Raw genomic sequence first — 24,582 nt, 5'->3', positions numbered from 1 at the left:
TCGGCGATCGGTCGGTCGGTCGGGGATCATAGAAAAGGTGACAAAGCAGCTAAAGATCTTAGACTCAGAGTGATTGAACAGAGCTATTGAAACAATTATCTACCATGGAGAAAAGGTCGGAGTAGGGAAACAAGAGGAGGATGAGCCGAACCGGATCAACCTAAAAGGGGCCGAGGTAAGAAGGGCGATGTAAGAAAGGCCGATGCAGAAAAGGCGGTGCAAGAAAGGCAATGTAAGATAGGCGGTTATGAAGGTTTCCTAAAAGAGTTGGTGGCGGAAGGAAGGAGATACTGGAGGAAGGTCGAGATAGATTAGAAAAGTGCCTAAAATGTATTAAGGAAAGAGTTCCTAAAGTAGTTTAGTAGTTTCCTAAGGGAGAAATCCATCATAGCTTGTATAAATAGGAGTTCTAGGTCCCAAGAAGGATAAGGAGCAATCTAGCACACCTAAGAGCAATTCATTGTATTCAAAAGCGATTAAGCAATCCAAAGAGGGCCGAAATGTTACTCCAATTATCTAATAGTGTTAGTCAATCTTCCGATGGTGTTGGCCTGCCGTTCGACCATTCCGTAGGAGACAAAACCAACACTTATCAGTGGATATTTGAAGGTTTTTGGAACAATGCAAGTACACATGGAGGAGAGAGAAATGAAGAGAGAAGATTTTGGTTGTTTTGCAAATGAAGAGTTATTGGAATAGTGCAAGCAACTCACGGATTCCAGTGCAAGTCACGCCACGCGTGCGTGGCTGCAACCAATGCGCCCAGCGAGCACATGCGCCCGCTTGGCGCACCTGAAAAATACTTTTCCTCCCCTCCTATTTTCTCTTTCCTAATCACACTTACAAAAACTCCTCAAAAATCACACACAAAAAAAAAAAACTCCACTATTATAGATGCTCTAAGTCTCCCTTGTGTTTTCGTTGTGTATTTTCGTACAGTAGAAACGTAAGTAAGAATTGCATTTGTGGTTTAGAATACAACAAAACTTTAATTCTCATTCCTTGTGTCTAACCCATGAACCAAACACACACTAAGTTACAAAAAAAAAAAAAAGCCACTTCATACACAATTAAGGGTCTGTTTGGAAAGCAGGAAAATGAATTCTGGAAAATGTTTTCTGGAAAATGAGTTCACTTTCTGGAAAATGAGTTCACTTTCGGTATTTGGATGTATTCTGGAAAATTGTTTGTGTGTTTGGTTCATTTTCTAGAAAATGAGGGGAAAATGAGTAGAAATGTATAATTATATATATTTTATTATTTTATTTAAAATATAAAATATATAAACTAATAATATTTATTAGAATTTTATTTTTTTTTTTACAAAAAAACATCGCACGAAGCCATTTTCCAGAAAAATAAGTTTATTTTTCGTTGACCACATTTTGCGGATGTTACCAAACACCGAAAGCCCTGAAAATGATTTCCGGAAATCATTTTTCGGGTTACCAAACACACCCTAAGAGACGAAAAATGATGATAATATAATTGAATGATCAAAAGTACCATTTTCTTATAATTTTGGGAGGAGTGCCATTTTCCCTTTAAAGCATTAAGTTAAAGGGGAAATGACAATTTTTGTCCTCAATTATAGGAAAGTTACACTTTCCGTCCTTAAATTATGTTGGTCCCGATGAGTTGCTAAGTGAGTCTGGAGGGAAGGGAGTGGGGTGAATAGACTCACTGGGTATTTTAAAAATTTCTTCACAAGAAATTATCCTCTAAGGAATAACTTCTTGAACAAGAGTTTTGCAACAGAAATAGTAAGCATTGAGTTAAAAAAAGTCACTTCACATGACAAGAAGTTACGACATATATAACTGATAGATGAAAAATGTTATTTCTTTATAATATATAGGGACGAAAAATTATTTCTTAATGCAATGAAATTATAAGTAATAATAAATATATAAGTATAATAATGAATTAATGATGATACAATTATAAATACATAAAAAAAAATTGAGCAATAAATATATGTAGTAAGATTTGTGTGCGTGTATATATATATATCCCACCACCCCAATTATAATATACTTGGATTATAATTATCAAAATGGGCAGCAAAACATCCCACCCCATAGTGTTGTTGCTCTTGCTTTCACTAATCATTACCCAGAGTTCTTGGCAAGTTGATGGGCGTGGAATCGAAACTACCATCTATCTCTTCAATCAACTTCCTCAAGAGTCCGACATCTTCAAGGTTCACTGTTTTTCCAAAGACGACGATCTTGGGTACCATGATGTCTCAAGAGCTAACTCGCCATTTGCGTGGTCCTTTATCGAGAACTTTTGGGGTACTACGTTGTTCGCTTGTCACTTTTGGTGGGGTTCCAAAGATCAAGCTTTTGAAGTATATGGAGGTGCTATCCATCCAAAAATGGATCCAACCAAGTGGAGGAAGTTCCACGCAGGGCTATACTATTACTACGTTAGGTCCGATGGTTTTTACCTATCGCATGATGCTAATCCCGTCCAAGCTCGACAGGTTATGACTTGGTAATTATTACAACACTCAAAATATAGTTGTGTATGTAATATATATTGTCCATTGTTGTTGTTGTTATTTTAAAAAAAGTTCTTAAAAAACAATTCTAAAGATTGACTCAATATATAAAATCTTGTAGGCAAGTGACCCAAAAACAGTTCCCTCTTATAGTGGCTCGAATTTATAACCTCTCATTTAGGAAAGATGTCACTAGACCACAAGGTCATTAACATTGACCTTAGCCCATTATTAATTCCTCCATATTTACAAAATATATTTCACCCAAAATTAGAGGGATATGAGTAACATAGGGTGCTAGACTTGGACAAAAATACTTGAAGGAAATAACAAATGGGGTTGAAGTGCAATTGTGCAAAGCTAAAATTACGTACTCCGTATATATTATTAACAGTTAAAATTACTATTAAAAGAAACTAACTTAGTTGACGTGAGTGACAAAACACTCTTATCCCTTTATATAAGAGAGGTTGGGAGTTCGAACCCCTTATTGTATAGAGAAATCAATATGAATATACACACCAACTATGTCGCTTGAACAATTTTATGATGTAGAGACTATATCAAACATTTCACAATAGTATACAATTAAAATTAATGGGGTACTTAAATCATGTATAATTTTATTCTTGTAACGTTAAATATTTAATGTATCTTTAATTCTATTCCCTTATCCATCGTTAGATATTTAATATATGTTTAATTTTATTTCTCTATGATGAAACTTTGTTGGTGTAGGGGCAATTAGTATAGGGTTGGATAGTGGTTGAGAAGTATAGTAGGAGATAAGTGTGCCACACAAATCTCTACGTCAACCTATACCAAATTCAAGGGATTATTTCATTTTGCAACGGCTCTTCTTCTGATGAGTGTAACGGACTCGGGTAATAATGGTGAGAGGAGTAATTATGGGGAGCCGCTAAGTAATTCCCCTCTTCAATGTGTCGGAGTAATGCACTGTTATGTGGTTGTTTGACTTCCTCGTGACAGCTTGCTTTGCCTCTAGTGGTTCCAGGTCGGGTGCTTGCCCAATTATTCTGCCACCAACTCCCTTACTCCGAGTTGAGAGCGTAGTAGAGTCAACTAGGGAGTAATGATAGTGCAAATTTGTCATTTATCGAGTATCATATGCTATAGGCGTAGAGAAGTGAGACGAATAAGTTTTTTTTTTTAAATATAAAAATTATTTATTTTTTGAAGCCCTAGCCAGCCGTGGCTAAGGCACTGCCTTGGCCAAACGTGGCCGAGGCGGGGCCTTGGCCAAATGTGGTCGAGGCCGTGTATTTTTTTCGCTTTGTGTGCGAGTATAGCTCACTTCGGCCAACCGTAGGCTCGGTCAAAGGTCAACTCTTCTGTAGGCCAGTGAGCGAGGTTAAACCCCGTATTACACCTTAGGGGATAACGTTTTCGTAATCAAGCTTTAAGCTTGACCAAGAATCTGTCAAGTAGCTAGCGAGATCGGGTCCCGTGCCGATCCTAAAGGAATAAAGTGTAGTGTTTTCGTAACCAAGCCTTAAGCTTGAACAAGAAAACACCGATCCATCAGGTAGCTAGCGAGGCCGATCCTAAGGGAATAGAGTGTAGATTTTTCATTTTTTTTTCTAACAAAATTGATCAAGGCGGACCATGACCAATAGTTACATCCATACACAATTAAGAGACGAAAAATGATGATAATATAATTGAATGATGAAAAGTACTATTTTCTTATAATTTTGGGATGAGTGTCATTTTCCCTTTACTCAGATCATATTTATAACACTAGTATTTTTGCTGGTGCGTTGCACGAAATGGATTTGTTATAATAATTTAAGAATATTTGGATCGATATACAATTATATAAATTGTAACATCGAATATTATATTACGCAATTGATGAAATTTGTTGGAACAATTATCTTTTCTGATGTTTTCCTTTCTTGAATTAGAAAAAATAATAATTGTCCAATTACCTGTGCGATGCACGGATAAATTTGTTATTATATATTTACATAATAAAAATAAAGATGAAATTATAAAAAATTCTAATATTGAATGTGTACATTTATTTGATTATAATGTTAGTGCAAAAGTATTACTCAATTAATTGAATAATTTATGAACACATATTTTGTTAATTTTATAATTTCATTTCCTTAATTATATTTCATACTTTATTGATTATAATTTAATGAAATTACCAAATTATTGCCACGGAAGAAATATTATATTTCTCAATGAAGTTAATTATAATTACCATTTATTGTGGCAATTACCATACTACTTTCATTAACTATATCAATTATAATATTTTTTTCTATTCTAATATTAAAATATATTACCATAAATTAGCATAATAACTAATGAAATTGCCACAATTTTGAAATATAGTACCATAATAATTACACGAAAAAGTTGAAAAATTTTGTCCTTCAATTATAGGAAAATTACAGTTTTCATCCTTAAACTATATTTGTCACAACTTTTCGTTCCCCTGCAATTTTTTGTTTTTTTCTCCTTGAATTTTGTTAGCATTGAGTAAAAAAAAAAGTCAGTTCACATGATAAGAAGTGACGACATATATAATTGATAGATGAAAAATGCTATTGCTTTATAATATAGGGACGTAAAATATAAATTTTTTTAACAAAGTAAAATTATAAGTAATAATATATAAGATTTATAATAATGATGATACAATTATACATATATAAAAAATTTTGAGCAATAAATATATAATGTACTAAGATTTGTGTGCGTGTATATATATATATATATATATATATCCCACCACCCCAATTATAATATACTTGGATTATAATTATCAAAATGGGCACTACCTCAAAAATAGTGTTGTTGCTCTTGCTTTCACTCATCATTACCCAGAGCTGTTGGCAGGTTGATGGGCGTGAAATCGAAACTCACATCTATATCTACAATCAACTTCCTCAAGACTCCGACATCTTCAAGCTTCACTGTTTTTCCAAAGACGACGATCTTGGGTACCATGATATCTCAAGAGCTAATTCGCCATTTACGTGGACCTTTATGGATAACTTTTGGGGTACTACGATGTTCGCTTGTCACTTTTGGTGGGGTTCCAAAGACCAAGCTTTTGAAGTATATGGAGGTAAAATCCGACCAAAAATCGATCCATCCAAGTTCCATTACTATGTTAGGTCCGATGGGTTTTACCTATCTCATGTTGCTGATTCCGACCATGCTCGAAAGGTTGTGGATTGGTAATTGTTACAACACTCAAAATATAGCTGCTTATGTATGTAATAGATTGTGGAAATAATTAATTAATTTCCCTTTTTAAGAATTATATGGTTATATAGTGTTATTGTCCGTTGTTATTTAAAGAAAAGTTCTTAAAAACAATTCTAAAGATTGACTCAATATATAAAATCTGTAATCAAGCAGCATAAACTTGGGGCGTTACATATACTATTTATTTTAATTTGCGCGTTCTGTTACAATGAAACACAAAGAGTGATTCATAACTACTTTTTCAACCTATTGAAACATCAAAAGTCAATGCTGTCTCACTAAGGCTCAAACCCATGACCTCCCATTTGAGAGTGTCGTTCGTGACAATAGATCACAAGGTCATTGACATATTAGCTCATTGTTAATTCCTCCATATTTACACCATATATTTCACCCAAAATTAGAGGGATATGAGTAAAATAGGGTGCTAGAGTTGGACAAAAATACTTGAAGGAAATAACAAATAGGGTTGAAGTGCAATTGTGCAAATTACTATTAAATTACTAATTTTTTTTAATACAACTGACCCTATTACATTGTAGTATTTGTATGGGCATTCGCTGAGACTCAATCCCATGACCTTCCATATGAGAGAGTCCATGCTATCTGAGCACAAAGTGCTTGGCGGTTAAAATTACTATTAAAAGTGCAACCATTAAGTAAAATATATAATGAACGCTGTTAGTTTAATTAACAGTTGAATATATTTACGAGGCTACTATACATGACAGAACGATTATGTTGCTATCACACCATCCCACTTACTAATAAGGCATGCACTAACTTCACTTAATTATTCCATTTTTAATAGTAAAGGGATTAATTAAATTATAAAATTTTATAATATAGAGACTAAATCAAACATTTCACAATAGTATACAATTAAAATTAATGGGGTATTTAAATCATGTATATTTCTTATTCTTGTAACGTTAAATATTTAATGTATCTTTAATTCTATTCCCTTATCCATCGTTAGATTTTTAATATATCTTTAATTTTATTTCTCTGATGAAACTTTGTTGGTGTAGGGTCAATTAGTATAGGGTTGGATAGTGGTTGAGAAGTATAGTAGGAGATAAGTGTGCCACACAAATCTTTACGTCAACCTATACCAAATTCAAGGGATTATTTCATTTTATGAACGTGCATGGGGAAGAATAGCAAATCGATCTTTACGTCAACGGTCAACCTTTATGCCAAATCCAAGGGATTATTTGCTCATTGTTAACGTTTGTAATAGTATGTGTATTATTGCTCAGGTGGTCAATTTTATATATCAGATGGAAGACTATTCCATTAAAAGTAGGGGTCCTATATGTCTAAAGAGTTTAATTTGGATCTTTTTTGTTTTTGTTCCGAGATGCAATCTGAATAGAATAGAGTAAAACTGTAAAAATAAAGACAATGTATAATAGAGAGTCAACAACATAAGGAGAAAGAGATTTTTTTAACATTTAGATTTCACTATAATAATATGAAAGAACATAAGACAAGGAAATATGATGTTGGTGGCCGGGGCTATCTCGAGAAGAATCAGATAACGTTCGTTGCGCTAGGCAGTGTCATTCTTACTAAAAAAAAAAGTAAGGCAAGGAAATATAAGATATGAAATGTGAAAAACGCGTATAAGTATAAAATTATACATATATGTATCTGTAAATATTTTTCTTTAATTAAGTATAGATCGAGAAAATATTACCTTTTATGTATGCAATTATTACTTTTTTCTGTTCATCAATTATTGCCTAAGCATCAGCCAAAGGTCTTATAATCGAGCGGCATGACTGTGCCTCAGTTCTCTCAAATGAGAGGTCACCTGTTCGAATCCTAGTGGGGTATATGGACAGATACTACATTGAATGACAAAACGCAAAAATCCTTCATTAAAGTTGTTAAGAATCTGTGTACATCACAAAATTTTTGAGTGTTTTTAGTCGAAAAAGGACCATAAAGAAATAAATTAGCTTAAGTTATAGTTGAATGGCTCAAATTGAAAAGATCAATAGACAACTTTTACAAGAAATTAAACTTGAAATGTTGTGATTATGAAATAATTTCTAAGTGTTCCAATAATACGAAGTGTAATGTTGTTCTTTGTACATGGCTTTGCAATTATTGTCGGAAAACTCATTAATAATAGTTAATTATACACACCTGTATGGAGTAAATAAATAGAAATGATGCAATAAAGTCGTCAACATGTATTAATTCTTTTTTTATTTGTTATTTTGTACTAATATTCTCAATCGAGTCCCTTTCAATATTTGATCTCGTATTATATTAATAATTTATGATATGCAATTGTGAGCTTGATTTGATTTTTGCGTTAAAATATTTGAGATTTTTTTAAAAAAAATTTCAAAGATAGTCAAAAACATAAATTTTTGGTTTTTAGTCGTGTTTATTATAAATAGAAATAAGTTGTGAATAAAATGTTAGCATAGCTAAGTGTTGAATTGAAGTAGAGAAAATAATACCCAAAATTAACGATTGAATAAGGCAAAGTAGCATTCAAAATCCAAAGTACAAGACTCGCCGAGCAAATAAACAAATGTAGTAAAAAAATAATTTGGTTGAAGAAGCTATCTAATTAGAAGAAACGAAATATGAGGTGGAGTGAGAGCATGTGAGAAATGAATACGAGTAACTAAAATGTTATTATTGCGAGTTTTAAATACGATTTCACATTCTTTAAAAGCGCAAAGCAGAAATATTTTCTAATTAATTCCAATCCCAAGCGTAAAAGTATAGAGAAAAATTATCATATTGTGTAGAAAAATAAGAATAAAAACATTACAAATATACATTTAGATACATACAGTCAAAGATATTGTACGATTCTTGCTGGCTTCTGCTTCTCTCTGAACATCATCCAGTGGAGTGGAACTGCTAGCTAGCTTTCTCCTTTAGTTCCTGGCTTGGGGGAGCACCCATCAATGGTGGCTCTGGTTCAGGTTCCTCTGCTACTGCATGCATTTGGCAAATTCAGGTGCCAACTAGGAGAGAAAGGAGGGAGAGAGAAGAAGGAAAAAGAGAAGGCTGCAAAAAAAAAAAAACATTGATACGTCAAGGGGCACATGGACTGCACGCGTCCAGCCGGGTGCGATCTGTGCAACCCAGGCACGTGTGATCGCTTCTCCTCTCACTTTTCTCAAACAAAACACCATTACTATTGAAGAAATAAACAAATATAACAGTATCGAAAACTAAATTTGGTTGGAGATCGAAGTTACCTTGGAAGAAACGAAGCTTGAAGCGAAGTGAGAATAGAGGAGAGAAATGAAATTGAGAACGAAGCAATGCAAATCGAAGATTAGGGTAGTGAAATTGAGAACGAAGCAACACGGATAGAAGATTAGGGTAGTGAAATTGAGAACGAAGCAACACGGATAGAAGATTAGGGTAGTGAAATTGAGAACGAAGCAACACGGATAGAAGATTAGGGTAGTGAATTTGAGAACGAAGCAACGCGGATCGAAGATTAGGTTAGTGAAATTGAGAACGAAGCAACGCGAATCAAATATTAAGGTAGTGAAATTGAAAACGAAGCAACGTGGATCGAAGATTAGGGTAGTTAAATTGAGAACGAAGCAACACATATCGAAGATTAGGGTAGTGAAATTGAGAACGAAGCAACTTAGATCGAAGATTAAGGTAGTGAAATTGGGAACGGAGCAACGCAAATCGAAAATTAGGGTACTGAAACCCTAATCGGCGCGACGGAGAATTTAAATAGTTATTTTTAAATCTAATTTCGCATTCTCAAAATACGCAAATTATTATTATTATTATTATTTTTTACATTAGTTCCGATTTCAACTCCAAAGTTGTTAAAAATAATCATGGTGCATATATGGAGAAATAAAGAAAAATAAGAATAAAAAAATTTTCAAAGAAGTAAACAGAGAAAGACATATTTGTGGCAAAAAAAAAAAAGAAAAAAAAGCCCTAATACGTTAGCGGACACGTGAACTGCACGCGCCTGGCTGGCATGATCTATGCAACCTAGGCACACAAGATCGCCTCTCCTTTTGCTTTTCTCTCCCCCTCTGACGGGCCCCACTAAAAAACCATTCGCAAATGAATTATTTAATTCCGGAGATATACTGCCTAGATTCTTTAATTTGCCAATTATATGAAGAAATTCTATCAATGGATTTGTATCCCATCCAAGAAACTCATGAAAAAAAAAAGTGATTGGTAAGGCACTCTACATTAATCGTCAATAAGTAATATAATACTGTTGAGAAAGAAATTTACGAATCTTAAATTTCTAATAGTGTCTACCATAAAAAGAGATAAGTTCGTTGTGAATAAAATTTTAGCATAACTAAATGTAGAAGTAGATAGATTAATTTTCAAAATTAGTGATCGAAGAAGCAAAGTAACACCTAAAATTCAAAAAAAACATCAAACGAAAAGTACGTAGAAGCAAAAAACAAAACAAAAACAAAAACAAAAACAAATCAAGTACAAAATCATTGAACAAATAAACAAATATAGTAGAAAAATAAATTTGGTTGAAGAACAAAACAACGTAGATTGAATATTAGGGTAGTGAAATTGAGAACGAAGCAACACAGATCAAAGATTAGGGTAGTGAAATTAAGAACGAAGCAACGTAGATCGAAGACTAGGGTAGTGAAATTGAGAACGAAGCAACGCAGATGGAAGATTAGGGTAGTGAAATTGATAACGAAGTAAAATTAAAACACTTGGATAGAGATATTTCACGACTCTTGCTTGCACCAATAATGCATTATATATATAAGTTAATATATTCTTGCCCAGTGTATTGATAAAAGTAATTTCCTCCCCCTCCGACCATGTGTTCAACAACATAAAGTAAACCCTAAACTAAGTTAAGCTAATATGCATGCCTTTAGAATTCTTCTTGTGTAGTTGGCTCTGGCTTCTGCTTCTTCTGCTATTGCATGCATTTGGAAAATTCAGGTGCCAATTAGGAGAGAGAAGAGGGAGAGAGAGGATGGAGAGAGAAGAAGGAAAAGAGAAGGCGGCAAAAAAAAAAATTTTAGTACATCAATGGGCACGTGAACTGCACGCGGGATCTGTGCAATCCAAGCACGCGTGACCGCCTCTGCTTTCACTTTTCTCAAACAAAAAACCATTACTATTGAGGAAATAATAAACAAATATAGTAGTATAGAAAACTAAATTTGGTTGAAGAAGTTACCTGATTGGAAGAAACGAAACCTGAGGCGAAGTGAGAAAAGAGGAGAGAAATGAAATTTAGAATGAAGCAACGCAGACCGAAGATTAGGTAGAGAAATCGAGAACGAAGCTATGCAGATCGAAGAATAGGGTACTGAAACCCTAATGGCACGGCGGAGAATTTAAATAGTTAGTTTTAAATCTAATTTCGCAATCTCAAAATGCACAAATTTATTTTTTTATTACATTAGTTCTGATTTCAACTCCAATAGTGTTAAAAATGATATGGGTGCATATATGGAGAAACAAAGAAAAATAAGAATAAAAAAACTTCAAAGAAGTAAACAACATATTTGAGGGAAGAAAAAAAAAAAAAAAGAGCCATGATACGTTAGCGGGCACGTGAATTGCACGTGCTCGACTGGACGTTATCTGTGCAACCTAGGCACACGTGATTGCCTCTCCTTTCGCTTTTCTCTCCTCTGACGGGTCGCACAAAAAACCTTTCTCAAATAGATTCTGTAATTCCGGAGATACTAGTGCCTGGATTCTTTAATTTGCCAATTTTATGGAGACATTCTATCAATGGCTTTGAATCCCATCCAAGAAACTCATGAAAAAAAAGTGATTGGTAATGCCCACTACATTAATCGTCAATAAGTAATATAATACTGTTGAGAAATAAATTTACCAATCTTAAATTTCTAATAGTGTCTAACATAAAAAGAGATAAGTTCGCTGTGAATAAAATTTTAGCATAAATAAATGTAGAAGTAGATAGATTAATTTAAAAAATAAGTGATTGAAGAAGCTAATAAACACCTAAAATTCAACAAAAAGTGCATAGAAGAAGAAAAAAAAAAAAAACTCAGCTGGAATTGATAAAAGTAATTTCCTCCCGTCGGGCCATGTGTTCAACAACATAAAGTAAACCCTAAACTAAGTAAAGCAAGGATGCATGCCTTTAGAATTCTTCTTGTGTAGTTGGCTCGGGCTTCTGCTTCTTCTTCTACTGCATGCATTTGGCAAATTCAGGTGCCAATTAGGAGAGAGAAGAAGGAAAAGAGAAGGTGGCAAAAAAAAAGTTTTAATACGTCATCCGGCACGTGAACTGCACGCGCCCAGTCGGGCGGGATCTGTGCAATCCAAGCATGCGTGACCGCCTCTCCTTTCACTTTTCTCAAACATAAAACCATTACTATTGAGGAAATAATAAACAAATATGGTAGTATAGAAAACTAAATTTGGTTGAAGAAGTTACCTGATTGGAAGAAACGAAGCCTGAGGCAAAGTGAGAAAAGAGGAGAGAAATGAAATTGAGAATGAAGCAACGCAGACAAGAGAATTTAAATAGTTAGTTTTAAATCTAATTTCGCAATCTCAAAATGCACAAATTAATTTTTTTTATTACATTAGTTCTGATTTCAACTCCAAAAGTGTTAAAAAATGATATGGGTGCATATATGGAGAAACAAAGAAAAATAAGAATAAAAAAACTTCAAAGAAGTAAACAGAGAAAGACATATTTGATGGCAGGAAAAAAAAAAGTTCCATGATACGTTAGCGGGCACGTGAATTGCACGTGCTCGGCTGGACGTGATATGTGCATCCTAGGCACATGTGATCGCCTCTCCTTTCGCTTTTTTCTCCTCTGACGGGTCCCACAAAAAACCTTTCTCAAATAGTCTTTAATTCCGGAGATACTAGTGCCTGGATTCTTTAATTTGCGAATTTTATGGAGAAATTCTATCAATGGCTTTGAATCCCATCCAAGAAACTCATGAAAAAAAAAAGTGATTGGTAAGGCACTCTACATTAATCGTCAATAAGTAATATAATACTGTTGAGAAAGAAATTTACGAATCTTAAATTTCTAATAGTGTCTAGCATAAAAAGAGATAAGTTCCCTGTGAATAAAATTTTAGCATAAATAAATGTAGGAGTAGATAGATTAATTTAAAAAATTAGTGATCTAAGAAGCAAAGTAACACCTAAAATTCATCAAAAATCATCAAACAAAAAGTACGTAGAAGCAAAAAACAAAACAAAAACAAAAACAAAAACAAATCAAGTACAAAATCATTGAACAAATAAACAAATATAGTAGAAAAATAAATTTGGTTGAAGAACAAAACAACGTAGATTGAATATTAGGGTAGTGAAATTGAGAACGAAGCAACACAGATCAAAGATTAGGGTAGTGAAATTAAGAACGAAGCAACGTAGATCGAAGACTAGGGTAGTGAAATTGAGAACGAAGCAACGCAGATGGAAGATTAGGGTAGTGAAATTGATAACGAAGTAAAATAAAAACACTTGGATAGAGATATTTCACGACTCTTGCTTGCACCAATAATGCATTATATATATAAGTTAATATATTCTTGCCCAGTGTATTGATAAAAGTAATTTCCTCCCCTCCGACCATGTGTTCAACAACATAAAGTAAACCCTAAACTAAGTTAAGCTAAGATGCATGCCTTTAGAATTCTTCTTGTGTAGTTGGCTCTAGCTTCTGCTTCTTCTGCTATTGCATGCATTTGGCAAATTCAGGTGCCAATTAGGAGAGAGAAGAGGGAGAGAGAGGATGGAGAGAGAAGAAGGAAAAGAGAAGGCGGCAAAAAAAAATAGTTTAGTACGTCAATGGGCACGTGAACTGCACGCGGGATCTGTGCAATCCAAGCACGCGTGACCGCCTCTCCTTTCACTTTTCTCAAACAAAAAACCATTACTATTGAGGAAATAATAAACAAATATAGTAGTATAGAAAACTAAATTTGGTTGAAGAAGTTACCTGATTGGAAGAAACGAAACCTGAGGCGAAGTGAGAAAAGAGGAGAGAAATGAAATTGAGAACGAACCAACGCAAATCGAAGATTAGGGTTGTGAAATTGAGAACGAAACAACGCACATCGAAGATTAGGGTAGTGAAATTGAGAACAACGCTGATCGAAGATTAGGTAGTGAAATCGAGAGCGAAGTAGTGCAGATCGAAGATTAGGGTACTAAAACCCTAATCGGCGTGGCGGAGAATTTAAATAGTTAGTTTTAAATCTAATTTCGCATTCTCAAAATGCACAATTGTTTATTTTTTATTTTTACGTTAGTTCTATTTTCAACTCCAAAATTGTAAAAAATGATCTGGGTGCATATATGGAGAAACAAAGAAAAATAAGAATAAAAAAAACTTCGAAGAATTAAACAGAAAAAGACATATTTGAGGAAAAAAAAAAAAGAGCCCTTATACGTTAGCGGGCACGTGAACTGCACGCGCCCTGCTGGACGTGATCTGTGCAACCTAGGCACACGTAATCACCTTTCCTTTCGCTTTTCTCTCTTCTGACGGGCCCCAAAAAAAACCTTTCTCAAATGGATTCTTTAATTCCGGAGATAGATATTAGTGCCTGGATTCTTTAATTTGCCAATTATATCGAGAAATTCTATCAATGACTTTTGAATCCCATCATAGAAACTCATGAAAGAAAAGTGATTGGTAACGCCCACTACATTAACTGTCAATAAGTAATAATATTGAGAAACAAATTTACGAATTTTTAATTTCTAATAGTGTCTAGCATAAAAAGAGATAAGTTCACTGTGAATAACATTTTAGCATAAATAAATGTAGAAGTAGATATATTAATTTTCAAAATTAGTGATTGAAGAAGCTAAGAAACACCTAAAATTCAACAAAAAGTACATAGAAGCAAAAAAAAAACAAAACAAAAAACAAAACAAAAAAAGAAAAACAAAACAAAAAAAAAACAAAACAAAACATATCAAGTGCAAAATCACTGAACAAATAAACAAATATAGTAGAAAAAATAAATTTGGTTGAAGAACGAATCAACGCAGATCAAAGATTAGGTTAGTGAAATTGAGAACGAAGCAACGCATGTCAAAGATTAGGGTAGTGAAATTGAGAACGAATCAACGTAGATCGAAGACTAGGGTAGTGAAATTGAGAACGAAGCAAAGCAGATCGAATATTAGGGTAGTGAAATTGAGAACGAAGCAACACAGATAAAAGATTAGGGTAGTGAAATTGAGAACGAAGCAACGCAGATCGAAATTTAGGGTACTGAAACCCTAATCGATGCGGCGGAGAATTTAAATAGTTAGTTTTAAATCTAATTTCGCATTCTCAAAATGCACAAGTTATTTTTTTTTTTTTACATTAGTTCTGATTTCAACTCCAAAAGTGTTAAAAAGATCTGGGTGCATATATGGAGAAACAAAGAAAAATAAGAATAAAAAAACTTCAAAGAAGTAAACAAGAGAAAGACATATTTGAGGCAAAAAATAATAATAATAATAATAATAATAATAATAATAATAATAATAAAGAGCCCTGGTACCTTAGTGGGCACGTGAACTGCACGCGCCCGACTGGACATGATCTGTGTATCCTAGGCAGATGTAATCGCCTCTCCTTTCGCTTTTCTCTCCTCTGACGGACCCCACAAAAAACTTTTCTCAAATGAATTCTTTAATTCCGAAGATACTAGTGTCTGGATTCTTTAATTTGCCAATTATATATATATTGAGAAATTCTACCAATGGCTTTGAATCCCATTCAAGGAACTCATGAAAAAAAAAAAGTGATTGGTAACGCTATATGACAAAAATATATAAACATGTAATTAAAAAATTTTGTCAAAATATAATGCATAAAAATTCAACAAAGAAATTAATACAATTCAAAAATTAATTTAAGAGTGCCATTTTTTTGTGTATATTTAAATAAAAAATTATTCACCAAAATTTCAATGTCAATTCTATTCTATTTTTTTTTCAATTACAATTAAGACCAATCTATGAATTCTAAAAAAAAAAGTAATTATCAAGTATACAAAATAATAAATTATATCTAAAATATTTTTTAAAAAAATTGGGGCCCTGTGTCATCATCTTGGCCAAGGCCAGTCCTGACGGTGAGGAATGACATGTTATTCTTCTTTTGTTTTGAATTTTGATTTTATGAACTAAGACATTTATTTTTTTAAAGTGTCTGGTCGTGCAGGCATACGATTAGTAGAACTTTATTATTGCACGTAAATAAATTTTTGCTTCAATTAGTTGTATTTAAAGTCTCAAATGACAACTTAACAAATAAAGATGACCACATATTATTATCATTTTTAACTCTCTATGTAAAGAGATTTTACTAATTTTGGTCATCAACTTTAAAATCAATCAATTTTAATCTTTTAAGTATTAGATTTGTGCCACATTTAATTTTATAGTATATTTTATGTCAAATGATCCTTTGAAACAAAGTCAAAAATATATTTTAATAATCCAATCCCCTTTAAATCATCCCACCAAACTAACAACTAAATTAAAATTGTTTAACTATTTTTAATGTAAATTAATATAATTATATTTAATTATCACATTATAAAATGGATTGGTTTAGATTTTTAAAATTTAATAGTTTTGGATACAATTGTTACAATGCACAAATGTTTAAACTTTTTACGCCAATACGCTATAAAATAGGTAGTAGTATAATATTTAATAATATAATTGGACTGTCAAGTACTATACATTGTGGTCTGATGGCATCACCGTTACCATTCTAAACGGAAGGTCTCAGGATTGAGTCCCATCCCAATTAAGGATGGTTTGTTGGGCATCTTGGTTTAGTATAAAGGGACGGTCACTTGGTTGGGCTAGGAATTTACCAACTAGGGGCTTATTTGTGATCTATCCTTGAGAATATAAAGCTATAGGAATTGACCAACTAGGGGTCTATTTGTGATCTATCCTTGAGAATATAAAGCTATTATTTTCTCATATTATTCAGTTTATGGTGAGCATAATCTATTAAAAATTATAATTGGTGTCATATTTGGAGACAACTATGAAAAATATGTGTTCCTTAATTTGTTTTGCTCAACACTTGTGATATAATATCAACCCAATCATTTTCATTTAAGCATGAACATGACAGTATTAGGTAGTCAACTCCCATGATTCACAGGAACGACTCAAATGGTAGGGGGGACCTTCCCATTCTTGGGGGTTAGAATCCCGACAGGAAGATCAAAGGAGAAAATTGTCACTTTGGCAATTGAAAGTGAGACTAGGACAATCGAAAATAACATGAGTTCCTAGGGAGTCGGGTCTAATATCCTACCATTGGTATAAGAATTAGCCAACGTCATATAGGTGTTTGGATAAAGTAACAGTAGTGAGAGACATTTTCGTCCGTCCAAGCATAGAAAACCGCCACGAGCCTCGACATTAAGGTAAACCCACTTCGAGGTCTAGTAGACTCCAAAATGAAGGAAGGATATCAAAGGAGAGGTTGGGATCATAGAGTGGAGAGTCCTAAGAAATAAGGGCAAGCAAGCCAAATGAGTCCGTTAGGAGGGAGTCGAAGTATACTCTGGATGAGGTAATATACAAGAGTATTGACTGAACCCCGCTCATCGAGGAATCGAGGATTGGCATGTAAGAAAACAAAGAATGGAGGTTTAGGTCATAATCTTAGAGGAATGTGCGAATAATGTAGACAAAAAGCTATAAGAGTTAGTGCATTGGAAAGTGGAGGGAGAGTTGGTGAGTTGCCCATACCAACCACGGAGAATCACGAAAGAGCCCCTACCAACCAACTTCAAAATGGCTAGTGTAAAGAGGTTTGACGATCACGTACAATTTCATAGGAAAATATTGTGTCTTATCAAGTTGCGATGATGTTAATAGGGATCGACAATACAGTAATGTGTATAACATTTTTCTCAATCTGCAGGGGGATCAACCTAGTGTTGGTTCACAAGGTTGCTAGGAGGGTCAATAAATTCCTTTTACGACCTCGTGGTCATATTCACAACCCAAATCATGAGTGGTAAAAAGCCTAGAAACACTTTTCATACTTACCATGATAAAACAGAAATATGATGAATCTATTATTGAGTTCCTAACTCGGTGGTGTGTGGAGGTAATAGAAGTCAAAGGGATGTACGACAAATCAACCATCACAATGTTTATATAGGCTCTAAGAGTCGAAGACTTATACAAAATTCTTAAAAGGAATACTTGGGCAAGTTATGTGGCAATGATGACCAAAGTTGATTGGTATGTCGAAAGATAGAAAGCAAATCGAGCCAAAAGGCAAAAAGAAAATGGGTCAATAGAGAAATCCCTATTAGAAAAACCCTCAAAAGCAAACAAGAAAGTTCAAATTGACCTCATGACTAGAGTCGAAGGTCTGCGGGGCCAGGCCCTTTAATTCAGAGTGGCCCCGGAACTAATCCCACAAATACCATTAACACTGTTGGTAGCATGTTTGAGTGAGGTCTTAGCCTACACTGAAGAATTCAATATAGCGAGGTTACTTCCCCCCATAAGTTGGAGAATATGGATACGATACTAATGAGTGCTAGGAGTTGAAAATGGAAATCGAGCTCCTTATACAATCAAGAGGGCTTAAGGATGGGAGGTCACCCCACCCAAACTGACTAAGGATACAAACTTGTAACTATAATATTGTTTGGTCAAGTGACAAGAACAAGAAGTTAGTGTTCAATGTAATCTTTAGTCAATAGGACTTATAGAGATGAAAATGATAAAGATGGTGTGTACATGGCATGTGTGGGTAACTCGACCAAATCTTCAATGAAGATCAGATTTGCCTTTGTGTTAATTGCATTTTTTTTTAAGTTTAGGTGCATAATGATACATTTCTGTCAATGATCTTGTGATCTAATGGCCTTAGGTTGCACTCCCTATGTGGAAGGTAGCGGGTTCGAGGGCGCTACTGTACTGAAATTATACTATTCCTTAAATATAATTATAACAAAACACAAATATTTAATTTAAGATTACAAAATTTTAAAGAATTGATACACACTTGTTAATTTGTTGCAAATTTTAGATTGAAATATCTAATTTTAAAATTTTAAATATAATTACCGCTGAGGTTTGTGAATTGTCCGAAGCCCGAAGGCGGCGTAAGAGTATACGATTGCCGTCGAGTTATACCGGAATACAGCTACTGTACATTCACCATCACCATCATCTAATGGGCCGAGTTACCGGCGGCGAAATGCCTCCGTCTAAGGAATTAGCTAAACATCCGACTTCCTCCAAACGCAAAACTCGCCGTTATAATGGCGACCGCCGCGAGAAACGGAAGAAGCGGAGAGTAACAGCACTGCAAACTGAGGCTCATAGCGAAACCCTAAGCCTAGAAGACAATTCAAATCGCACTTTGACGTCTCATATGCATGCGTGCGCACATGCCAATTATCACAGGAGCGGAGAGTATAGGGGGAAACGAAAGAGGCAAAGGCCGGCTAATACTGTGGATCGGCGCAAGTGGGTGTACTCACCTCGGGACGTTTCACATTGTAAAGGTATGCGGATGAGTGGATGTTGTATCTAAATTAGTTATAACCTTTACAAATTGAGGATTTTTTTGGTTACAATTTTCTAGAAATTGCTTTGTTATTTAGTACTATTTGTGCAATTTGATATTTTTCTGCATTTATAAGTGCCTTAGCAGCATTTTTTTTGTTTAATTTTTTGTGCTGGATATTGCAGATGGCTTTGTATTTGTGTCGTATAATCTATTGGCAGTCGAAAATGCGAAAAAGCATCCTGATTTGTACCCTAATGTCTCGCCAGAGTTAATGGATTGGGATTACCGGAAGCAAATCTTATGCAAGGAAGTCCGGGGATATAATCCAGGCATTATGTGTTTCCAGGTAAACACTAATTTCAATGTAAAGCAAGTGCAATAATTTTTGGTAAGCTGAGAAGATAAATGGTGCTGTTGACCTGATTGTACCAGGACAAGATACTAATGTGCCCTGTTTGATAAATACAAGGGGACATGGTATTATCTCTTGATGACAAGTGTGGAGCTTTTATTAGCAGAGATTGAAAGTTTTAAATGCAAAATAGTTTCCTCCTCTATCAAGGATATCTAGTTTTCTTTGAAATGAAGACATGTTTCAGTGCATTTGCATTATTTTTTTAAACCTGTTGCTGCAGGAGGTTGATCGGTATGATGATTTAGATAATCTCCTTCAGAAAGATGGGTTCAGAGGAGTGTACCAGGTTTTTTTTTGGACATCTTTTCCATTAGATATGTTGTTCATGTCAATTGAAAGTATGCATTCCAACTGCTTGGCTTTGTTTTACTAGCCTCGTACAGGGGATTCATGTGATGGTTGTGCAATATTTTGGAAGAACGAGCTGTATGATCTTCATCTTATTTACAGAATTTGGTGCTTTATAATTGATCACTGTGCTATTGGTCCTCGCATTAGCAACATAAATCTCTAGCAAAAAGCTGTTCTATTTTGCATCTGAAAAGCTGTGCTATTGGAATGCAGATTTACCCTTTTGCACAAAGAAAGCATAGAGTTCCAAAGGTTTGGTCTACGCAATAACGTTGCCCAGTTTTGTGTTTTCAAGGTAAAGTTGTCTATGATGACTGATCTGGGTAATACTAAGCAGCCTAATTTTGACATTTCATTCCTTTCCTTTTATGTTTGCAGAGAAAAAGGAAAGAGTGTAGTAACGATTCAAATGCTTTGACATCAGAGTATGAAGTACTTCATCATTTGTTTAAAATCAGTGCTTATCCCATAATATACTGTAGATAGAAGTAATAATGAGAACATTTTCCAAATTTTCTATGCATCTATCTATGGTTTGTGAACTGTGCAAATTTGAAATAGGGACATATCCTCTCAAAGATTTCTGGTAGGGAACATCCATGTACTCTTCAATCCAAAACGTGGAGACATTAAGTTGGGTCAGGTGTGAACAATTCTTAAATTATTAGTTGTGTTCCCCAATAAAGCTGGGTTTGTCATAGATTGCCTTATTGCAGATTCGTTTACTTATTGAGAATGCCCAAAGACTTTCACGGGAATGGGGTAATATACCAATTGTACTTGCAGGAGACCTAAATAGTATGCCAAAGGTAATTTGTTCTTGGTTTAACAGTAAAGTATCAATCTAATAGTAAATGCAATTTTTGCAGCTTACCAATTTTTATTTTTATTTTTTTGAATTTAGAGTGCAGTTTATCAGTTTTTGACATCATCTAAGGTGAATCCTTTACTTCCCAGACATGGGTCAGCATTATTATTTCTTTTATTTTTATTTTTTTTTAAAAATTATATTATTTCATTTCTAACACTTCTAAAAAATGTCACAGTTGGACATCCGCATGCATGACCGAAGGCATATCTCTGGGCAGATTGATCCATCTGTAGAACCAACCTATCGATTTAAGAGTGTACATGCAGCGAGGTTCCTTGCATATTTTTACTCATTTACCATCTTAATTGTTTTCTGATAGAGTATATGCATGCAGATAAAAATGCTTCAGTCATATCAAAGTGCAAATATGTTTGGTTTTTGAAATTTAATGCTTGTATTTCAAATATTGTAAATAGCCCATCTTTTCTGTGGCATTTACTAGATCACTAATTCTGTATCTATTCAACGTTTTGTAGGGTTAGAAAGCCATTTATGCATAGATGGACTGATGAGGAGCTTAGGCTTGCAACAGGAACAGTATCTGTTCACCTGCTACATCAATTAAAGCTATGCAGCGCCTATGCTGGAGTTCCTGTAACATTTTTTTTCTTGAAAGATTCTTGTTTCTTAACCTAAGCATTGGATACATCAATGTTTCTGAAAGATATGCACTATTTAAAATTTTTGTTAAGACTATTTCTTTTGTAGTAACAAACCACAACCCACAATGAGCTTGGACAAGCCTTTAGTTTCATTCTTACATAGTTTCGAAAATTGAGATGAGATTTTTTTAAATATTTGGTGTTTTCAAATGCTCAGGGAACCTCTAAGACGAGAGATGACCTTGGAGAACCCTTGGCAACGTCATTTCATTCCCAGTTTCTGGGAACTGTTGATTATATATGGTGCTCTCTTGTTTCACCAAAGAACAGTAAAATGTTGTTAGCTTCTTTCTCTGTTCACTTTTGGTTTCTCCTGTAAACGTATTTGAGGTGATGCAGGCATACAGCTGAGCTTGTTCCTCTGAGGGTTCTTGATCCCTTGCCTGTCAACATTTTAAGAAGGACCAGAGGGCTTCCAAGTGAGGTAAGCATCATCTATTTAACAAATACAAGGGAAAGAAGCGCGTATAATGCATTAGTAAGCAGATATTTGACGCTAGCCATTTTGCCCATACTAAATATCATTCTCATTACATTATCTGTTTTCTTCTGATCATCGAAGTGGTTAAACTGTTCCTTGGCTTCACCTACTATGCTGAATCCACTTGTGATCATTATCATTTCAGAAACTGTTTTCAGTATATTTAATTTCTTCCTACTTCCTCTTTCTGCATACCATTCATCTATTGGAAAATAATTCTGAATATTTTATAAACACACATACATTATATTTCCAAGCCACAATGTGGGCTATGATTTGTAGTGAAGTTATAGAGTTCTATCCCAGCAGTAAATTGTCTGGGCCATACACCTGATTTTATGGCCTGTTTCGTACATAAGAATTGAAATTCTTTTCCTTCATAATTCCACGGGATTTACAATTCCTTTGTTTGGTTGGAGGGAATTGCAATTCCCTCCGAGCGTGGAATTGAAAATCCTAGGCCCCCAAATTGGAATTCCACAGCAAATGGGGAAGGAAATAAGATTGTAATGACAACTTTTTGCCTTTATTATTAAAGGCATTCTAGTCTTTATATCACTTCTTCCTTTTCAGTTCTCAGTAATTCTATTTCTGCCTATCAAACAATGAGATTTGAATTTCTACTTTATTTTCACCTTATTCCCACGGGATTACAATTCCTTTCCCCCCTAATTACTCTCTTCCAACCAAACACTCCATTAATGAAAGATAATAAGGTTTCGGTTTGAACTAAGGGTGTGTTTGGTTCATGGGTTTACACACTAGGAATAGGAATCAAAATCATAGTGTTGACAACTTTTTGAAACACAACTATGTGATTTGACTACCCCTTCAATTAAAAACTCATTTCCTAATTAAAAAAAGTATCATTCCATCTTATTGATAATATGATTTTTAAGTTTGGATTAATGCTTTTAGATTTTTGTTTTGATTTTTTTTTTTGTTCATATTGTTACTTTGGATGTCATTATACTAGGATCAATTGCTTTGATTTTTTGTTTTTGTATTTTTAAAACCTTTATTTGTAAAAGAAACAGCATCTCAGATACATTATGTAGTTTTTCGTTTTGTTAGGCGATCTGCGAATCGTGCTGCCCATGCTATTGCTCGGGAAGCCGTTTCTGAGTCAGGTTGCGGAGAGTGGATGCACTCTCCACCCGTGTTTCTTGTAAACATTATGAATTCTGATTCAATGCATTAAGTTTTTATTCTAACAAAAACCTCTATTCCTATTATAAGGTCATATATAATCAAACATCAATATTGTTAATCATTTTAATTCCACCCTATTACTAAACATACAAAATACTTTCTCCAAGACCCACACCATTATTAAGTACTACGTATTTGATTTCTATTCCGATTTTCATGTGTGAACGAAACACATCCTAATTTTAAATTGTATGTACTCCGTAGTAATATATTTTTCAGTTCTCAATGCGGATTGACATTTCTTTTAATTTGCAGGAATGGGGAAGTGATCATCTAGCTCTAGTTTGCGAACTAGCATTTGCTGGTGAAGGTAAGGAGACGTGAATTGCATTTGTGGAGTCAGAGGAGACAATCGGAGTCTTGCACCCACACTGCCCAGGAGCCCACAAGTTGCCAATCATGCCTACACCTATCAGACAATAACCACCTAAAGCTTTTCAATGGTTAAAATTGAAGTCATTAAAAGTTAAGAATAGAAGGACCATGTATAAAGTAGTTCAACAACAAATGTTGCATGTGAAGTAGTTTCTCAAATTTTATAAATTATATTTGCATAATTGTCTGTTATGAATGCTTTTCAGTTTTCTAGTGACATCCGATTGCACTCCCATGGAAAGGGAGTGGGTTTGAGTCTTAGAATCAGTAGGTTGAGAAAATAGTTAAGAACAGATACTGTATTGTAACAGAATCAGTAGTACTAAAAAAAAGCCTTAGATATATTTTGATTTTTTTTTTAATTATAAAATTTATTATGAAATGAATGATTTTATACTAAATTTCGTCCATCATATAAATAAATTACTAGTAATATTTAAAATTAAATAAATTACTAGTAATATTTAAAATAAAATTTTGTTATGATACTCAGTTCTATTTTTCTGGAAAACAGAAAAGCTTTCGACTAATTAAATATGTTTCTTCACCAAAATATTGTATAATATTGACCAACTGTATTAATTACTCCGTACATTGTATTCTACTCAACACTTATATATAGCCAAAAACACTAATCAGAGAACCAAATATTATATACTCATTATGCCTACTGGGAAACTCTTTCATCCGTTATGAAGATCTCATTTAGCCATTGGAGGTCTTCTTTGTTGAGTTCTGCCATGCGAATTTCAACAGCATCTTCCATCCATAAGCTATCCAACATATCTTCTGAATCATCACAAGGAAAATCCTCAAAATTCAAGCATCTGAAATCACACTGCATTTGAATCCCTTCTTCACTATTGCAACCATGGTGGCACAGTTGTCTTGAGATGTTAACATTGACGAAATCA

General features: G+C 34.1%; 1 protein-coding gene across 1 annotated transcript; it reads left to right on the top strand.

The window, feature by feature from the left end:
• The first annotated feature begins 18,893 nt into the window (after positions 1–18,893).
• Positions 18,894–23,923, top strand: LOC116021832 (carbon catabolite repressor protein 4 homolog 5). The gene is made up of 14 exons (XM_031262316.1): positions 18,894–19,296; positions 19,484–19,647; positions 19,937–20,002; positions 20,090–20,142; positions 20,281–20,362; positions 20,446–20,492; positions 20,629–20,710; positions 20,784–20,876; positions 20,972–21,004; positions 21,114–21,208; positions 21,415–21,532; positions 21,758–21,843; positions 21,940–22,024; positions 23,549–23,923. Exons 1-14 carry the CDS (start codon positions 18,963–18,965, stop codon positions 23,615–23,617), a joined length of 1,407 nt encoding a protein of 468 aa, XP_031118176.1. The 5' UTR covers positions 18,894–18,962; the 3' UTR covers positions 23,618–23,923.
• The last annotated feature ends 659 nt before the right edge of the window (positions 23,924–24,582 follow it).

Source organism: Ipomoea triloba, chromosome 6 (genome assembly GCF_003576645.1).
Source record: "Ipomoea triloba cultivar NCNSP0323 chromosome 6, ASM357664v1".
Classification (NCBI taxonomy): Eukaryota; Viridiplantae; Streptophyta; class Magnoliopsida; order Solanales; family Convolvulaceae; genus Ipomoea; species Ipomoea triloba.
This window is presented reverse-complemented; position numbering and strand designations above follow the sequence as displayed.

Excerpts from the sequence above, each read along its gene's own strand:
- LOC116021832 (XM_031262316.1), top strand. The coding sequence starts at position 18,963 with ATGGGCCGAGTTACCGGCGGCGAAATGCCTCCGTCTAAGGAATTAGCT. Across the intron at positions 20,711-20,783 it reads GAGACATTAAGTTGGGTCAG|ATTCGTTTACTTATTGAGAA; the intron begins GTGTGAACAATT and ends GCCTTATTGCAG. Across the intron at positions 21,844-21,939 it reads GGAACTGTTGATTATATATG|GCATACAGCTGAGCTTGTTC; the intron begins GTGCTCTCTTGT and ends GAGGTGATGCAG.